Below are 20,174 nucleotides of genomic sequence, written 5' to 3'. Positions count from 1 at the left end.
AGGTCAAAGATGCCCACTTGGATGATGAACTTCAGAAGTGACTACATCTGACACCTGCTGCCTTCAAAGCACAGGCCAGGGAGAGAAGGATGACACTACAGAAACGTGATCAGAGTCATTGCTGAAGGGGAGGTGGCTGGTGAAGACATCTTAGTCTCTGTAAAAATGAAGCTGACTTTAGGGATCTTCTACAAAGCACTAAAACAAAAAATAGGCATTTGAAGGACACTTGAAATAATTGAATGAGATTACTTCAGGCAGTCTTCTGCCTCTAGGAAACATCATACCTAGGACAGACGCCTCTCCATCACTACCCATAAAGCATAGCACTTCACAGTGACTTGGCAACTTTCATCCCAGGAGAAGGTTATAATCCAGGAGCACATTCAATTATATTTGACATACGGATCATGTTCTAACCCAGGTCTGTCTGGCTGTAGAAGGCAAATTCCTAACCACTAAACATTCTGCCTTTTTTGTATATTTCATTCATCTCTTTTTTCAATGACATTTTTCCAACTAGAAAAGTAATACAAGTTCATTGTGGACATATTGGCATATTTAGGAAATCACAAAGAAGAAGACAAAAATCACGTACAGTCGTTACCACTCAGATATATCAATATACGGTTAAATTTTTGTCTATAAAATCTTCCAGTCTTTTTTCTGCAAGAGCACACATTTCTGAGATGGCAGGTGGGAATGACTGCCAATGCCTTTAAACTCCAAGTGTCCCTTCAAAAGCAGCTGACCATTTGGGGGAAGAAGACTTGGTCCTCATGAGCTACAAAATGGCCATATTTCTTCACTTCATTGGCAGCACTAACCAGTCGGGCTCACCTAAGAGACACATTTGACTCTTGCTGCACTGCCATTTCCACCTCATTGGAGTATCCACTCCTGTGGGATCTTGATCCTCTAACAGCTCAGGGGCAAACCTGACTTGGCTAACACTTTCATTGTAAGCCCATCCTCCTTCTCAATGATTGACTCAAGGGGACCAAGCAGACAAGGAGAAGGCCATGGGAGCTTCTGGGACAAATTCTTTGCTCTTAAGAGAGACACACCAGAAAAGACAGTCTTTTATTATCCCAGATGCTGTCCTGTGTGGATTAATGCCTGGAATTGAAGAGCCATTTTAGGAGCCTGAGAGAAGCTGGCTGGGGAACAAAGCCTGAAGCGAAAGAATATTCTAGATGACCTGTAGGAAGACACAGGAGGCCGCCGGACACAAAACAGACTATCACAAGGAAAGAGCAATTTGCGGAAGAATATGTACACTATGATCCCATTTAGATAAGGAAGGAAGGAAGGGAGGGAGGGAGGAAGAGGAAAGAAAGGCATAGAAAAGAGCCAAGAGTAGACTCTGGAGGAATATACACCAAAGTGTTGGCACTGGTGACCTCTGGGAGCCATGTGAATCAGGGCCTCAACTTTTTATTCTATCTTTATTTGTATGGTTTGAAGTTTTTACAATAGCATGCATACATGTATTGCTCGCGTAATTTTCTAAAAACATTTCAATTTTAAAGAGTATATGTGGCTTCCCCTTTATTGAAACTTTAGAAGTTCAGAGCATTCTTCTAGAAAAAAAAAAAGGTTTGTGGTAAAAAATTCTTCAAGTTATTTTCAGTTTCTAGGAGGATCCTCTCTATCTTACAGCTCAGCACTCCTGCTGTTTGTCAGCAGAGCTTCCTTTCCCACAGGAAAAGCCACAGGGAGATCATGAGCTTTGGTTAAGTTTGCCTGGGGTCAGTGTCTGAATGGTGAAGTGGGACAGGACGATAAAACTCTTCTGTGAAATGAGGACATGGGCATTTGGCTGACATCACCAGAGTGCTGGCTGGCCTTGTAGGGTGTCCAGAGATGAGTAAGGCATGGGATGTATCTCCAGGCACTACAGCACGAGGGTTGTGTAGCATGTCTCAAAGTGTGGGCCACAGTCCCCACGTCAGAATCACCTGCAAACTTGTTAAAATGCAAATTCCTGCACCCCCACTCCAGATCTACTGAGTCACCATCTCTGAGGGCGGGTCCCCCAAACCTGAATTTTTTTCTTATCTGTAAATAAAGTAGGAGAACTACTTTCCTCAGTGGGTGAAGTGGCCTCATCAGAATAGGTAGTCAGTCCTCTTGGGCAGAGGCGGCGCAAGTACAGGTTCTTCTTTCTCATCCTGGCTACCTGGATGCTCAGAGCCGAAGTAATGGCCCAACTGTAGTCATGTGGTTTCACAGCATGAGGACGATTAGGAGCCCTAATCCTGGTTCCTCACATTAATTCCCTGACTTCTTTCATTCCTCTTGCCATCTTCGATGTCCCCCAGTGAGTTACCTGGGACAAGCAGGGTAAATGAATAAATGAGTAAGAGCAGTGCTTTATTAAGCACTAAGCCGGATGCTGTGCTAAGTGCATTGCATCGTACCTCATTTAATCTTCACAACAAACCTAAGACCAGGTACTATTATTAATCACACTTTACAGATGTGGGAACTGAGGCTTAGAGAAGTTAGGTAATTTTTAGAGCAGGTACTGGAATCCAGGTCTCTAATTCCAAAGCCTATGTTCTTAAACACCTACTACTTGCCCTTGGCATTGGTGAACAGTGGTGGTCCCACACTTTTCATATAAGACTCGCCCTGGGGCTGCAATCTCAGCGGAAAAGGGGGGGCCAAGGCTAACCTTGAAGGTTTTTTTGCATAACTAGCACACTATTTTTACTTAGATTTTATGTTTCAGACCAATTTTTTAAAATTTTGAAGATGTTTTTATGAACACATTTTTTAAATGTTTTGTCTCATTTTACGTATGTATATATTTACGGAGGGTCACAAAAGGGCTCATCTGTAGCGGTGCTGCCATTGTAAATGAATTAGTGGAACTATTTCATGTCAAATTCATTTTAAATTTTCTGTTCAGTAACCGTTGATGATTTGCAGGGGGAAATGAAAGCATTTTTACAGGAAGAACCCCCCCCCCCAACTTGGTACATATTTTAATACATATTTAATACGTCTGTGTATCATATAACAACAACAGCAACAACAAAAAGTCAAACTGTGAAACGGTCCCATCACCGCCTAGCTGTATTCCTCAGGGACGCCCACTGTAAAAAGCGCATGCGCTCGCTCTCTCTTTTTCTCTCTCTCTCTCTCTCTCTCTCACACACACACACACACACACACACACACACACACACACACACACACACACACAGGATCATACCACCAACATGCAATGCAACCTACTTTGTTCACATAACCATATATCTTAGATATATGACATTTGCTTTGTTGTTTAACTTGAGAAGAACTTCCGTTCCCCCTTCAAGCCTAGAGGGCAGAGGAGACAGGAGAAGGCCCTCTGAGCTGGAGGTAACGTCTCTCCGCCCAAGCCAGAGCTCAAGGCCGGATAACCAGTGGGACTGCCAGCTAAGCGGGCCCCCGCCCTCCCACGGCCCGGACAAATGGCGGGAGGGAGGAAGTGTGCAGCTGGGAAGCTCCGCCGCTCTCGCCCGGGTTCCCCGTTTTCCCCGACTGAGACTGCGAGGAAAGTTAGTGCGGAAATCTGCACCCACCTTAAACCCGGCCGGTCCCAGGAACTTCCCCCGCCGCTGGGACCAGAGGCCGGGATAGAGAAGTCACCAGAGGGTGCGCTCCCGGACCCGGGTGACCGCGCGGGGACCGCCTCGCTGCAGCGCCCTCTGTCGGCAGCGTACGTATTTGAGTACGGCCCGCATCTCTCTGCCTGTGGTACTTGGTGTAGGTGTTCGTGTTTATGTTCCTGTTCGTGTGCAGATGGGTGTCGGGGTGTCTAACGCCGGTGTACACCTTTGCACCCCTATTAGCAATGTTAAATTCCGCTGGAAATTTCTAGATAGTTCTGCTAACTCTGTGCATCTGTGTAGAGCTCCTAGGGACATAGATTTGTGTGAAAATGAGTCTGGGCGCCCAAAGTGGTGTTCCTTGAGTGTGGCATCAGTTGTATATATGCCTGTGGATATTTCACTTTCTGCTCCCATCCATCTGTGAGTGAGTACCTATGAGCATAGGCAGTATTCCTACAGATTTGAATGTTATTAGTAATACACACATTTATCATCCCAGGGCCGTGTCTGTATGAATGTGTGTGTGTGTGTGTGTGTGTGTGTATGTGTGTTTGTGGCGCATGAAGCACAAGGGGTGGTAAGAGTGTGTTTCTGAAATCCAGATGTTAAAGGAGTAATGTTGGGGGAGGATGCCCCGGACATACTAAATCTTTTGCACTTCATCTCATCCTCTTTAACCTCAGGAGAACCACAGATTTTGCTTTTGGACCCTCTAGCATACAACTGCTGGACCCTGACCTGAACTCATCCTCCTGTGTGACCTCTCCTTGGCCTTCCTTCTTCTGTAGTCTGTGGAGCCCAGGGAGGCTGCCTGTTACTGTCTCTAAGCACTTTGGCCATGATGTCAACCCAAAGAAGTGAGCATCCCATCTACTTCCTTTTCCCCCACCCAAAAGTCATTTCCTCTTAGTTCATTACCTGGGATTTTGATGCCTGTGTTCCCTCTGCCTTATTGATACACACAAAGAAAAAAAAAAAAGGAACTTCTTGAAATTCCCCAGATGGTTGTGAGAGTTCTTTTCAGTGTTGCAACTTGGAACAAGTCAGTTTCTAGTTTAAGTTTCCATCAGAAAACTTGGTAGGAGTAGGGTATATAAGCTCCAATAGTAGCAGCAGTGGAAGAAGAAACAAACGGTTTCAGACCCAGGGAACACTGCAGCCTGACCAGAAGCAAGGTAAGCACTTGCCTAGGCCCTGCCACCCCTTCCACAGGCCCACAGGCTGTCCAAGGGTAGACACCATTCATGTGCTACCCCTGTACCAGGCATTGTGGAGTGGGTGAATTCCTGGAGGCATTCCTGGTGACTTACCTGCTGGGACACTAGTGAAAAGTCAGTGCTTTGGGGATTAATATATAAAGTATTCATTTTAAAAGTCAACTAATAATAATTGTATATTAAGGTCTGTGAACAAATGCACATTTTATAGAAAGGTTTGTCTTGTTTTAAAGTGGTATGTATATAAAAGTGTGTTCCTCAATATTAATACTCATCAGTTAAAGGATTGTATAAAGTGAGTGGTGCTTCCCTTATTATTGTAAACTTTTTAAAAGCCTTTTATTCAGTAAGTAATAATGAATCCAGTAAGTAATTGAATTCATTCTTATACCTCATAATTGAATGTTATAAGCATAGTTGGTCCCATATTTGTCGTGGGCTTGTGACAGTCAACTAGATTGACAGTTAAGTTATCCAGATCTTTTGGATTAACTAATCACTTAAAAAATGGAAAGCAACACCAATGTTTAAAACTACTTTCTGAAGTTTAAAATCTGTGAGAAGGAAAAAAAAGATAATCTTTACTGTGTCTTATAGTTGCCTAGGTAAATCGTGTGCAATAATTTTCAGGTTAAAAAAATAATGGTCAGTTTAAAATATCATTTTAACAAAGAGATTACTAAACCTGAGCTGATGGCCCACTTTTTTCAAATAAGGAATTTCAAGGTATTAGAAAGAATTTGGGCAGCCTCTTAGAGTTCACTTTACTGGGGTCTGAAATTTTATTATTTCTGTCCATTCAGTCATTCTTCTAATAATTAATGAAATCCCTCTGAGCTAGACTCTCTCTGCTAGACTCCAGGGACATAGTGTGGAATAAGACAGACATGATCACTGCCGTCAGAAAGCTCAGTGTGGTGGGGAAGACAAACGTGAAAGAAGTAACTATATGATTGCAATTGTGTTATATAAGCGCTGTCAAAGGAGGAATGGGGCTCTGAGAGGAAACAGCCAGGAGTCCTGACTTCATCAGGGCACCATGCTGGATACTTTATGTGAATTATTTCATTACCTCTTCATCACAGCAGGGTTCCCATTTTACAGATTAAGAGTATGAGGCTCAAAGACATCAGGTGACTCGTCCAGAGTCACACACCTAACAAGTGGCAGAGCTGGGATGCCAACACAGCACTGCCTGTCTCTAGAACTGGGACCCTTTGCATGTGCTACACAAGCCTTCTGTGACTATGTCTTTTTATTTTTAAATAATAATTCTCTTTTCTAATTAAAAAGAAATGAACAAAATAAAACTTGAAAAAGAGATGCCTAGCCAAGTGTCACTGGCATGCCCATGTTGGCACCAGAGTTAGGGAGCCTTAACACACCACAGGACCTGGGGTCCCTGCGTCCCTCATACAAGGGTTTCAAGAGTTTAGAAAACCTATGAAATTCCATTTTAAAATGTTTAATCCTTAAAACTCTCAAATTTAGCAGGCCGAGAAAATGTGATCTGTGGGATACAACCAAACAACCCTTTGAGATGGGTATTATGTCCATTTTACAGCTGAGGAGACTGAGGCTTAGAAAGTAATTTGGCCAATATCATATGGTTAGTGAGTGGTCAAACCGGAATCCAAGCCCTTGGTATCAGATGATCTAGAGAACAACAGGGTAACTGCATGCTGCCCCTTTTTGGTTTCCCCTGGGTTTGATTAAGAAAGTGACCCACCACCATCTCTACCTTCTGCCAGTGTCCTGTGGTTTAAAATGTAGGTGATACAAAAATGGGAGCTGTTTCTTAGAACCATCACCAGGGCTCCCTTGACCCTGAAGTGTTGTTCACCTGAAATTCTCAGATGCATCTGAGGCCCAGAGGGGAAGGGCTGGGCCCTTAGCCAAAGGGAAAATCCCAGTGTTAAGAGAGCATAAAGGATTCACCAGGAGGTGCCAGGAATCTCTACCATTTCCATTCCCAGAGTGCTGACATCCGAGTTTTGTAGGCCTGTGTAATTGCAGTACCTCTGTGGGCATTTCCCTACAGCCAGGCATGACTTTTTTGTTTATCCATCACAGACAACACAGAGAGAAATCAAATTTTTCCTTTATCTCTTCCGCTGGGTACAAGCTAACACATTTGGTTGGCTTCTATAATATGTCATCTCATTGCATTCTCCCAACAACCCTTTGAGATGGGTATTATACCCATTTTGTAGATGAGGAGACTGAGGCTCAGAGAGTAATTTGGCCAATCTCACACAACTAGTGAGTGGTGCAACCAGAATTCAAGTCCATGCTGCTGGACTCCAAGCCTACAAATGTACTAACTGGTGCTCCATGGCAACTAGAACTTTGCTACAGTCATAACTTGGACTAAACTGATAGATGTGCCCTTGAAAGTTGCCTGCTGCAGTGACAAGAGTGCTGACAGTGTACGGGAAGGCCTGACTTCTGCTCCTGACTCTGCCACTCGGAACCTTTATGATATAAGGGAATAAAATACGTGGCAAAGTTCCCCTAGGATTAGCAGCAGTTCTGACAAAGCCATGATTTGTCAATATTCTGTTACCCCAACCAAGGGGTGCTTATTTTTAAGGTATTTCACAGAAAACTTTGAGTCTTGTTCTTCATATAGCCCAGTGGTTTCTGAAACCATGTTCCTACAGAACATTGGTGCTCTCCAAGATGGATGGAGGTGTGTCAGACTGAAAATAAATAATAATCATCTCCACCTAGTTCACAGGTGGGGTGTAATTGTCAGTCTGAAGATTTTCATAAACCCTGGATACTAATCTAGACTGAGTTTCATTATAAGTGAAACTGATTTAGCACAAAAGTATGCATTTCATTATTTCATGTTGAATATATCGATATTCTATGGTCTTCTCCCAAAGAACATCTTGATTTGCAGGGGCTCTGAACCCTGAATATGGATTAAACCAATGGATCTCAAAGAGTAGTCCTCAGACCAGCAATATCAGCTTCCCCTGGAAACGTACAGGAATGCATATTCTCAGGCCCCCCAGACCTGCTGAATCAGACATTCTAGGGTCAGGGTGGGAATGGGGGCCAGCAATCTGTGCTTTACAAAGGCTTCCAGGTTATTCTGACATATGCTCAAGTTTGAGAACTACTGGTTACCTTATGTGGGAAGAAGTAATCTTTGTGTTTGGAACAGTTACAGTCTTAAGCAGGGAGAGAAAGGAAACCTCACCAACAAGGGCTGGACTCATTGCCAGAAATTGAAAGATCACTTCAGTATTACTCCCCCTGCCCTGCAACCCAAGTCCTTTAGTCCTGGGTGTCACCGCACATACTGCCTTGTGCTGCTGTAATACGGGTATGTAGCTTATCTCCCCAACTGGAGGGTAGGCATTTAACACACTGACTTAAGAAATATTTGTTGAATGAAAGTATTTGCTCCTAGAAGTCGGGGTCCAGGTAAAAATCATTTTTCACTCTCAGCTGCCCTAGCTCAGTGCCCTTTACAAAGGAAGTACCAAGTAAATAATGACTGAATGTTGATCTAGACAAGTCACGTTCCTCCTCTGAGCCTTAGGTTTCTCATCTTAAAAATAAGAGGATCATATCAGATAGCTGGCCTTAAGGATCTTTCAGCTGCAGATCGTCTGCGGTTCTCTATTTGGAGATGCTCTTACCCAGAGACTGGCAGAGGGCTCCTGGAATTCACTGAGTATTAACCTGACAGTGTAGAGAAGAAAGAGGAAGATAAAGATTAAAGGCAATGTACATAGAATGTGAATATGGTTTCCAAAGGAGATTGCCTAACTACTGACATTCTCTCTTCTCTTATCCCTCCTCTTCTTTCTCTTTTCCTCTGTCTCCTCCTCTGTTTCTCCCCCTCCTGCAGATGCACCCTCAGCAGTTGGTTGTCTCCTGGTTTTCCCTGGTTTTGCTGGCATCTCCCATCACGGCTATATGGGAACTGGAGAAAAATGGTAACCAGCCTTTCCTGATTCTCTATGAAGGCCCCAGGATCTAAGACAGGACTGTCAGGCAGCCCCTGCTGGGAAATCAGACTGAAATGGGCAGGCCTTGGGGCTTCCTAATGAAAGCCATCACGCTGGGATAACACGGGCCCTATGTCCTTGTTCCACCTTTGAGGGTATCTATTATTGTATGGCTTGAGGGTATCTATACTGTTTGGCTTTCACGTTAGATGCCAGAGAAGAAGCTTTTTATGGACTATGGTGGGAAAAGAGAGATGGATTTTGCCAGTATTACTAAAAACCAGCTGTGTCATATGATTAAGATTCCAAAGTGAAAGATTAGAAAAGTATAAGAACTATGTTCTAACATCTTCCACTCCACCACGCAATATTACCCCCTCAGTTGGCACCGAGATGACTTACCTCTGACCAAGCACTTTGGGGAAAGCATGGAATTTAGACCCACACTGACTTGGGTTCAAGGCTGATTCTGCCACTTATTGGTTATGTGACCTTGAGCTGGGTCACCTCTGAGCCTGAGTTCCCTCGACTGTAAACTGAGGATTACAAAGTGATATCTACTACATAGATTATTAAATGTACTAGTGAATGCAGAAGACAACTCAACAGATGATGAAGTGACAGTAAATGTTAGCTAGTATTATTGTTTTGGTTATTTAAAATAATGTCTCTGATGATTCAAGAGAACCTGTTTATTTTCCCAGTGATCAATAAAAATTATTAGTAGAATAATAGACAGGTATTATTAGAATAAGGGGTTCCCTCTATCCTTCTAGTATCTCACACACGGTAAGTATGTATTAACTGATTGTTAGTTGTTCCTGAAAGATGCTCAGATATTTCTCATTGAAGCCAACATAATAATGTTGGCAATTACTGTCTTTAATAATAAAATAATAATAATAGTTGATATTTATTGAGGCCAGCATCTCATTTAATTCTCACCACAACCATAAGAGATAGGGACTGTGTGTACCCCATTTTACAGATATTAAAAATAGAGGCTACAGAGATTAACTAACTTACCCAATTTCACATACCTGGTAAGGGTGGAACAGGAACTTGATCCCAATTCTGTCTCACTTCAACACTTATGAACTTAAGTATTTGAAGAAGGTTTTACCAGAAGGACATGAAGCAATTGCTTCCTCTGTCCTTGGACAGCTGAGCAAGAGGAAACAGGCATACATTTAAAATGAAGACATTGCAGCTGATGATGAGAAATGATCTTTCAATAGTGAGGAGAATACAACACTAAAATGGGTCCCTGAAAGAAATTTGGGGCTCTTCCTCCATTCTTAAGAATTTCTGGAAGATGACAGTCCAGCCATCCCTGCTCTGCCCCAGGAGGTTCTGAGTGTTTCAGACCCTCCCTTGAATAAAGACAAAGCCCTGAGCCAGATGATTATGCCAGATTCCTTCCCCTGGGATTTTTAGTGAGCTCAGGAGCTTTGGCCCTTTCATAGTACACCGTTAGTTACTTCTGATTTGGTAAACCACAGAAATTCCAGAAAGTCAATGTGAGAAACACTGAGAGGGCATGCAGCTTTGGAGACAAGATGAGATGCAGCTAAGCATTAGGTTCTAGATGTGCCTCATCAGGCTGCCCCCTGCAGCTGTTTCCCCTACCCTTGGGCAAGGGTCTTCAGCTTCTGAATCTTAGTTGTGACAGGAAAATAGCCATGCTGGTCAGTCACCAGTGGGACAGAGAGAAACCAGAGAAAGCCAAAGGTGCCACATGGTTTTATGTCATCACAGCTGACCATTTTCCAAGAGTTGGAGCCCAGATGCTTTTTACCTCTTGTCTCTGTTACCCATTCAGTAGTTTTAAATCCCTTTGATGTCAAGTGGGAACTTTATATTCCACAACAGCTTTACATTTGGACACCAATCACAAGAGCCAGCAGTTACAGCTCATTTAAGGGCACTGTGTCAAGCTTTTATATGAATTAGCTTATGTGATCCACATCTCCACCTTCTGGATCAAGTACTATAATATGTTGCTTATTTTAAAGATAATGACACTGAAGCTTAGAGTAATTGAATGCCTTGCCCAAGGCCACAGGCCAGTGTAAGAGATAGAGCTGAATCCTAACTCAGACCTGTGTGATTCCAACATCCAGGCTTTTCACCACTGTGGCTCTCAAACTAGAGTGGGTTTCAGAATCATCTGGAGAGGTTAAAAACAGGTCACTGGGCCTGTCTCAAAGTTCTTGATTCAGCGACTGAGAATTTGCAACGCTGAGTCTCACGTGCTGCTGGTAGTAGTTGGATGATCATGCTTTGAGAAGTACTGCATTAAACAATTCTATTTAATTAATAATTGATGCATGAATGAATGAATGAAGATTTGATGTGAAATACTCTTTGAAATACTATATTAGGCCATTCCTCAAGTGCCAGTTTAGATACTGGTATTAAAGGTTCAATGCAGGGAATTCCCTGGTGGTCCAGTGGTTAGGACTCTGTACTCTCACTAGCAAGGGCCCGGGTTCGATCCCTGGTCAGGGAACTAAGATCCTGCATGCTGCGCGGTGCAGCCAAAAAAAAAGATCCAATGCAAAGCTGCAGAGACAGAAGTTCTGAGATATAACTCTTGTGCTTCTCACTTGATGTAACCTTGCTTAACCTCTTGGTCTCAGTACCCTTCTCTATAAAATGGAAAGATTAAGATCTACTGAACTGCCTCGTAAGAAGGTAAAATAGCTTTTAAAAACACAGAGAGAATGAAAATCTCCATTGGTGAGTTTCACGCAGTCGGAAATAAATCCTTCAATCCCCGTGGAAAATTGGAAGGCAGTTTCTCATGCAGTTGTCTGACCTTTGGTGTGTGAATAACAATAACAACCAATGCTGAGTGACAGGTTCTGTGCTAAGTGTTTTACACGCTTTTTTCATTTAATCCTCACAGCCAAACCTACAAGGCAGATACTATTATTATTGTCATTTTACAGACAAGGCAACTGAGGCTCATGGTAATTAAGTATCTTTCTCCAAATTCCCCAGCCAGCTATTGGGGACAGGATCTCAGTCCTGGTCAGTCTTTCTCAACACTTATTCTCTATGAATGTGAACTGTGCTGGAAGTTTCTTACATCCACCAGGCCTTCGGGAAAGAATATTGTGCTGTTTGCATTTTTCAGTGTATCAAGGTTTTCCTCATCTGCCAGCTAATCAGAGGTTAATTATTCACGGCAGCCTGGCAGTTAACGAGTCGATGGCAGCTATTAAACTCTTTGCTTCTCTCTTCCACAACCTTGAACTCAAGTGGTGCCCAAAAACCTGAGATCATCTTAGCAAACATTTGCTGTTATGAGCAAGGTTGTGCTGCTTTAGCCATCCAGATACTGGGTGATCCAAAAAACACAGTCTGATTCTCCAACCCCTGTGCTCTCCAGTTTATGTTGTAGAATTGGATTGGTATCCTGACGCCCCTGGAGAAATGGTGGTCCTCACCTGTGATACCCCTGAAGAAGACGGCATCACCTGGACCTCAGACCAGAGCAATGAGGTCTTGGGTTCTGGCAAAACCTTGACCATCCAAGTCAAAGAGTTTGGAGATGCTGGGCAGTACACCTGTCACAAAGGAGGCGAGGTTCTGAGCCATTCGCTCCTCCTGCTTCACAAAAAGGAAGATGGAATTTGGTCCACTGATATCTTAAAGGACCAGAAAGGTAATTCCATTCCCTTGGGTAGCATCAATTTTCTCTTTTGCTCCATAAGAGATAAAAAAATTAAAAATTTAGGGCTTCCCTGGTGGCGCAGTGGTTGAGAATCTGCCTGCCAATGTAGGGGACACGGGTTCGAGCCCTGGTCTGGGAAGATCCCACATGCCGCGGAGCAACTGGGCCCGTGAGCCACGATTACTGAGCCTGTGCGTCTGGAGCCTGTGCTCCGCAACAAGAGAGGCCGCGATAGTGAGAGGCCCGCGCACCGCGATGAAGAGTGGCCCCCGCTTGCCACAACTAGAGAAAGCCCTCGCACAGAAACGAAGACCCAACACAGCCATAAATAAATAAATTTAAAAAAAAATTAAAAATTAAAAATTTAAAAGGCAAGACATGATTAGTATAGTTAATGAAGTAATACCAAGTCCCTTACTGAAACCACCCGAAACCTACATTTTCCTTTGTTTTTCCTTTGCCGGACACTTTGGGTTATCAACCATCAAAATCTCCCGTTGAGAGAGTTTCATGGGAAGTCTCGATGCTTTTCCTGAGATTCTTTTTAAATAACAGTGATATTATTGGATGGCTAATGGGAGTTAGTTAATGTGCATAGTGCGTAACTCAGCACTGGGCTGATAGCCTTGAAAAATATTAATACCTCCTTGCGATATGTTGGGTGTGTGGCATACAGAATCAGCATCCTATTGGGACATTCCCAGTCCTCGCTGACTGTCTGCCTGGGGAACAGCAGATTTTCCAAGGAAATAAATGAAAGATCTTCACTCTTGTATCATTTGGTGGCCTGTGATTCATCGCAATAAAAATCTTCCCAATTTTAAAAGAAAGAAAACCCCTAAATATTGAATTCTTGTTCTTTTCAAATCCAGAACCCAAAAATAAGAGCTTTCTAAAATGTGAGGCAAAGAATTATTCCGGACATTTCACCTGCTGGTGGCTGACAGCAATCAGTACTGATTTGAAATTCAGTGTCAAAAGCAGCACAGGGTAAGTGAAACCACTCGGGTTTCTCAGCATTTTGCTAAAACTTTCTCATTAAGAAAATAAGGGCAACCTAGCAATGGCCTATCAGTTAATGATAAGGGAGAAAATAAAGCCAATCCTATATTTTTAACCCCCCATCCACACACACACACCCTTGCCTAAATTAGGGAAAGAACATGGAGATTTAAGCTAATTGCCTGAACAAATGTATGCATTAGAACAGGATATTATTGGGGCCTGGGAAGAGCCTCTGCTATATTTGAACCCACTCATCCAAATTGTCTGGCAATGCCTCATTAAGGCTCATAGCACAGCAGGGGTGGGTGGTGGTGATAAAAGGGGAAAGTGAAGCTGTGAAGGACTTGTCGAAATTGCACCTCGAGTGGAAAATAGAAACAAGAGCTCTAGGGCATCGATCTTGCAAGCCCTGAGGCTGACTCCAAAACTCTGTGAGGCCTCTAGAAATTTTCCCAGGGCCACTTCAATTCGTTTTTCTTCTGCTGACACCACCAATCTGAAGTTCACTGTTTGTCCTATGCAGTTGGGCTTACCCCGAGAAACCAATTCCCTTGGTACAGAACCTACATTAACACTCTGTGTGACTTCCTTCCCTTTCATCAAAGTTCCCAAACAGTGTAGGATAACAGAGTAAACCCTAGGTGATCATCCTGACCTGGCCACTATTTAACTGAGTTATTTAACCTTTGGGAACTTACTATTCCATCTTTAAAATGAAAATGCTTGCTAAAGAAATGCTTATACAAGTGCACAGAGACATAGATGCAAGAGTTCATTGTGGTGTTCTTAGTGATCAGCAGGGCAAATGTTAAGTAAAGTGTAGTACATTATACCCCAGCTCAAAATGAATGCAGTCCTCAAAATGAATAACCCAATCCATGTGGTCTGTCGTGGAGCACTCCCCATAATATGTTCAGAAGGGGGAAAGATGGTTGCAGAATTATGTATACCAAATTTATATATATATATATATATATATATATATATATATATAAAATTTGATATTATTTCATAAAAATAAAATCTATGTGTGTATAGATAAATATGTGTGTATGCATATATATTGATACATGTGGATATATGATTGCTTTGAATATTCACAGAATAATGTCTGGAGCGATACAACAAGCCAGGAATAGTATTTATATCTAGGACAACAAGCCAGGAATAGTATTTATATCTAGGGAGTGACATTAGGGTTAAAAAGGGGATTAGGGTTAAAAGAGGCATACACATTTCATTTATACACCATCTTTATCTTTTTAATTTTTTAAAATTGGTATGTACTGATTTTGTCATTAAAATCCAGAAAATGAGTTAAAAATTTTAATAAGGAGATTTAACCAGGAGTTTTGGATCTAAAAGTTTTCAGATTCATTTAGGCCAGAGGCAAACAATTGTATTGGGTTGGCCAAAAAGTTCATTAGGGTTTTTCCGTAAGATCTTATGGAAAAACCTGAACGAACTTTTTGGCCAACCCAATTATTACCTCTCAAAGCAAAGCTTGTTCTCATGGGGAGGGCAGCTTCTTATCCCCTTCAGAGAAATCAAACCAGTTGGAGAAATTGTGTCCTCAGACAGCTGTCTGGTTACAACAGCTAGGGATGCACCTGCAATCATGTGACACAGGATAATATCTGTCTTTGATTTCAGCTCCTCTGACCCCCGAGGGGTGACGTGTGGAGCAGCGACGCTCTCGGCAGAGAGGGTCAGAGTGGACCACAGGGAGTATAAGAAGTACACAGTGGAGTGTCAGGAGGGCAGCGCCTGCCCAGCCGCCGAGGAGAGCCTGCCCATTGAGGTCGTGGTGGAAGCTGTTCACAAGCTCAAGTATGAAAACTACACCAGCAGCTTCTTCATCAGGGACATCAGTGAGTTTGCTTGATTATATGTGCTTAATAAGGATAGATGCCGTTCATCGTGTCACAATGCCCCATGCACTGGGGTTAGGGGTTTATATGCATTATCTCTTTTATTCTGCACCCTGCCCCGAAAAATAATTATAATGTAGATACAATTGTCTGCATTTTAAGGAAGTGGAAATTGAGTCCTAGCTAGGTTAAACAACTTGCCCCAGATCTCACACGTAGCAATTCAGACCTGGATCTGCCCCTCTAGAAAAAGCAGGCTCTTGGCTACACTTCTATTCTGCTGCTCAGGCACCTTCCATGCTGAATTCAAGAGCAGCCCCTCAAGCATAACATTCATATGCAGAACCAGAGCTTCCCCTACTAACTGCAATTATTCCCAACCAATCTTTCTCTAGCATTTGAAAAAGAGACTTCTTTATTGTAATATAAACCCCTCCAAAATGGATGTCTGTTTTTTTCAGTTGGAAGATGGAGATTTTTGCCATTTGTCATTTCCTTTACCATTTATCCAGTGAACATGCATCATGAAATAAAAAGTGATAGAATCACAGAACCTGCTCAAGCATTTGTGGGGAGATTGCCTTTGGTGGAAAGGAGAGGGTGGGGTCTTGTTCACATAGGGTACCAGGGAAGGTCTCTATGAGGAGGTGGCATTTAGCTGAGTCCTAAAGGAAAGAAAATGCCATTGTGTTGAGAAGAGGAAAGAATATTTGTGGAGCATCTGCTAGGAGCCTTGGTCTTTGTGTGGAGAGGTGCTAGATCCAGAGAGCCCAAGCCCATTCCATGGACTCTCTCCCCTCCCCTTCCCCTCCTAGAAAAAGGTACACTACTTGAGGACAGTCTTTCTGACACTCACTGTTGTGCTTTCCATGCACAGTCCAGTGGCTGGCACATAATGGGGGCTTTTTATTGAATGAATGAGTGACCGAGCACAGAGACAATTTGGCTGTAACTGCCACAGGACAGGTCAGTGTCAGATTCCACGAAAGGGCTAAAGAAAGAGCACTAAGTGGAAATTCTCTCATCTGGTCCCCAGCAAGAGGCTCAGCCCAATTCTGAGTCTGGTGCAGAGGGGGATTGATTACAGAGAGGGTGGTCCTTCACTGCAAGCCCAGACGTGAGCATCTTGTTGTCTCTAAGAACTTTCCTCTGAGCACCACACAGAGGTGGTTCCACCACCAGGGCCCCTGTGACTGCACAGGGATGAGAAGGATTCTGAGCCTCTCTCAGGTTCAGCCGTAGAGGAGGCAGCAGTTGGTGAGGGCTGCCTCGTACAAGCACCAGCGTGAGCGCCAGCCGCAGGGGTGCCTCACATCTGCCAACCAGGCGCTCAGAGAAGTTAAATGACTATGATATGGACTCAGAGCTGGTCAAAGGCGAAAGTGAGACCAGAAGCCAGAACTACCTTACCCCAAAGCTCCATTAGCAAAATAAAGGGTGTTTCTCTCTCTTCCACAGTCAAACCAGACCCACCCAAGAACCTGCAGCTGAAGCCATTAAAGAATTCCCGGCATGTGGAGGTCAGCTGGGAGTACCCTGACACCTGGAGCACCCCACATTCCTACTTCTCCCTGACATTTTGTGTTCAGGTCCAGGGCAAGAACAAGAGAGAAAGGGTAAGGTGTGATTCAGGTGCCGTCTATTCTGTAGTCAGGTTTATGTAGGCCCACATCAAGGAGATTAATGATGATAATAACAGCGAATGTTTATTTGGCACTTTCTATATGCCTAAAACTGTGCTAAGGGTTTTCCCTGCGTATCTCACTTAATTCTCACAGTAACCCTAGAAAGGCAGGCAGTGTTACTCGTACCACTTCACTAGTGAAGATTTTGAAGCTCAGAGAAGTTAAGTGACTTGCCCAAGGTCACCCAGCTAGAAAGTGGCAGAACCAGGACACAAAGGCCATGCACCTAACACCCTACTGCCACCAGTATGGTTGATCATTATCTTGCTCTCAGAATTGGTCCTGGGCTTCCCTGGTGGCGCAGTGGTTGAGAATCTGCCTGCTAATGCAGGGGACACGGGTTTGAGCCCTGGTCCGGGAAGATCCCACATGCCGCGGAGCAACTAGGCCCGTGAGCCACAATTACTGAGCCTGCGCGTCTGGAGCCTGTGCTCCGCAAAAAGAGAGGCCGCGATAGTGAGAGGCCCACGCACTGTGATGAAGAGTGGCCCCTGCTTGCCACAACTAGAGAAAGCCCTCGCACAGAAACGAAGACCCAACACAGCCAAAAATAAATAAATAAATAAATAAAATTTTAAAAAAAAGAATTGGTCCTGATATAGGAAATCTGGGCTCTAGGAGCCTAAAAATGTTTCAAATTGATGAATATAATGGGTGATAGAACATTCATGCTATATCTCATCCAAAATAGATAATTCCCGGCTGTTCCACATATTGTGAAATTATCTTATTGAACAGAATGTTGGCTAAGACAATGGCTTTCAAACTTTCTTGCCTGAGCATCATAATCCCAAGGTCCTAGAGGCCCTCTTATAGAGCCTGAGACTCCTTGGACGCCAGTTTTAGAAATCACTAAACAAAGGCCTTATTCGGCATAGTGTTTAGCACGTGGTAGAAATTCAGTGATTCAGGTACTCCCTGAGAATTTTTTTGTGGAAGGGAAGGGCTATTCTGGAGTAGATTTTACCTAAAAATTATTTAAAATCTTGATATGTACTTCCCAATATAAGATCTATATTATTAATAGGTAGTATTTATAGAGCACTTTCTACATGGTTAAATACCTTGCTACTTTAACTCTGTGAGGGAGTATTATTATCCCTCTCTTACAAGTGAGGAATTGAGAAACAGAGAGTCTAAGATATTCTCCTGTGGCCACATAGCTAATAAATAGCAATGCCTGGGCTTGAACACAGATTTTATTCTGATAAAAGGATCAGGATATGGAATATCAGAATATCCAGGGGACAGCTAGAGCAAATCTGTCTCAGTCCCACCATTGACCTGCGGTGAGTGCACATGGGGCCTTCATGCAAGGCAACTGTGCTAGAAAGATGAAAACTGGACCAAACAATTTCTCCCTCAGGGCTTTGGGCTTATAAAGTAGAAAAGCCGCGTCTGTGTTGAGAGCTTCTGTCAGCAGGTGGCACAAGTTCTACACACACCCCTATGAACTGCGAGTGTGGTGCCCTGAGACCAAGGTGTGGCTGTTTTGGGAGACTGTACTTTGCCAAAATATGCCCAGCCCACCTTGTGATTGCATTGCCAAAAATTTCCCTCTCCTTTGCAGAAAGATAAACTCTTCATGGACAAAACCTCAGCCAAGGTCACGTGCCACAAAGATGCCAACGTCCGCGTGCAAGCCCGGGACCGCTACTACAGCTCATCCTGGAGCGAATGGGCATCTGTATCCTGCAGTTAGGTGAGCAAGCCTGCGAAGCCCAGCCCAGACCTGCACACTCAGTGTACCCAGGTGCAGGACAATGGTGGGGGCTGTGTGGGACAGGAAAGAGGGGGTGGGATGCCCAACACGCAGTCACCAGAGGCAGAAACATACATTTGTTCATTAACAGATACTTATTGATGCCCATAGTATTCCAAGCACTATGCTGGGCACAGGGACACTGCAGTAAAGAAAGCAGGCACAGGTCCTGCCCTTCCAGGAGGGTAGGCAGTGGGAGAGAGAAGTAGCCAAGAGTCAGAGCACAGGTGTCCTGCAAGCTGTTTCCAGGAATTAGAATCTTATCTGGAGACCACTGGGGGCCACTGAAGGGCCTTAAGCAAGGAAATGACATGATCAGATATTCTTTTAAGAAAACTCTCAAGACTTCCCTGGTGGTCCAGCGGTTAAGACTCCGTGCTCCCAATGCAGGGGGTACGGGTTTGATCCCTGGTTGGGGAACTAAGATCCCACATGCCTCAAGGCACGGCCAAAAAAAAACAAAGAAAAGAAAAGAAAACTCTCAAGACAGCCTCTGGTAAGCATGGTATCAGCAAAATCCTAGGCCACATAAGAAAGGGCTGGACCCTTCTGACGAGGAACCCCCAAAATCCAACTGCCCCAGATAATGTGTTGTGCGAAATAAGAAGGGTTTGCTACCGAATTTCAAATCCACATAGACACTCGCCATTCTTTTTCAGGTTCTAATCTCAGGATGAAACTTTGGAAGAAAAGTGGAAGACATTATGCTAAATTTTTAAAAGATGCAATGGAACAGGACCGTCCCCCTAAAGATATTTTCTACCAATTTGCTTTTTTTTTTTTAGGATTATAAAGATGTCTTTGCTGTATTTTTATATTGAAATGCTAAATGCCCACCGAAACAATCAGCTAATTTATTTATACAGTTTCCAGCTAGCAGGTCAAGCTGACTTTTATGTTATTTACATATTTAAGTAATTTATGTATTTATTAATTTATTACTGTTATTTAACATTTGTGTGCCAAGATATATGTTTCATATACTCATGAGCTGATTTATAAGGAATGGGCCCTATTATGCAAAATGTGAATTTATGTGTTATTTATACTGACAACTTTTCAATCGAGGCTGCAAGTGCATCAGTTTTATGGCAACCAGTAAGAACACAGTGTTCTGACGCCAGCGCCATAATATATCTGTGAGGGATTAGAACACAAGAGATAGTTAAATAGACATGGAGACACAAACTCTTTGAGGAGGTCCTGGAGAGCAGATACTAGTTCCCGTGTCCATGAAGACTTCCTTGAAGTAGTGGTGATAATTCAGAGCTGTTTGCACCTCTAAGCAAATTTAGTCTTTGGATGCCTGAAATTAGAAAGAGCTAAAAATGATGATTGGAATTGAAATTCAGCTTCAGCCTTCCTGGCAGCCCCCTTCT

General features: G+C 43.3%; 1 protein-coding gene across 1 annotated transcript; it reads left to right on the top strand.

Moving 5' to 3' along the window:
* Positions 1-4,743: 4,743 nt before the first annotated feature.
* IL12B (interleukin 12B) lies at positions 4,744-18,735 on the top strand. The gene is made up of 7 exons (XM_061188389.1): positions 4,744-4,780; positions 8,691-8,778; positions 12,188-12,463; positions 13,345-13,462; positions 15,131-15,348; positions 16,807-16,964; positions 18,604-18,735. Exons 2-7 carry the CDS (start codon positions 8,691-8,693, stop codon positions 18,733-18,735), a joined length of 990 nt encoding a protein of 329 aa, XP_061044372.1. The 5' UTR covers positions 4,744-4,780.
* Positions 18,736-20,174: the final 1,439 nt, after the last annotated feature.

Source organism: Eubalaena glacialis, chromosome 4 (genome assembly GCF_028564815.1).
Source record: "Eubalaena glacialis isolate mEubGla1 chromosome 4, mEubGla1.1.hap2.+ XY, whole genome shotgun sequence".
Taxonomy (NCBI): domain Eukaryota; kingdom Metazoa; phylum Chordata; class Mammalia; order Artiodactyla; family Balaenidae; genus Eubalaena; species Eubalaena glacialis.
Note: the sequence above shows the minus strand (reverse complement) of the source record. Positions and strands in the feature narration are given on the sequence as shown.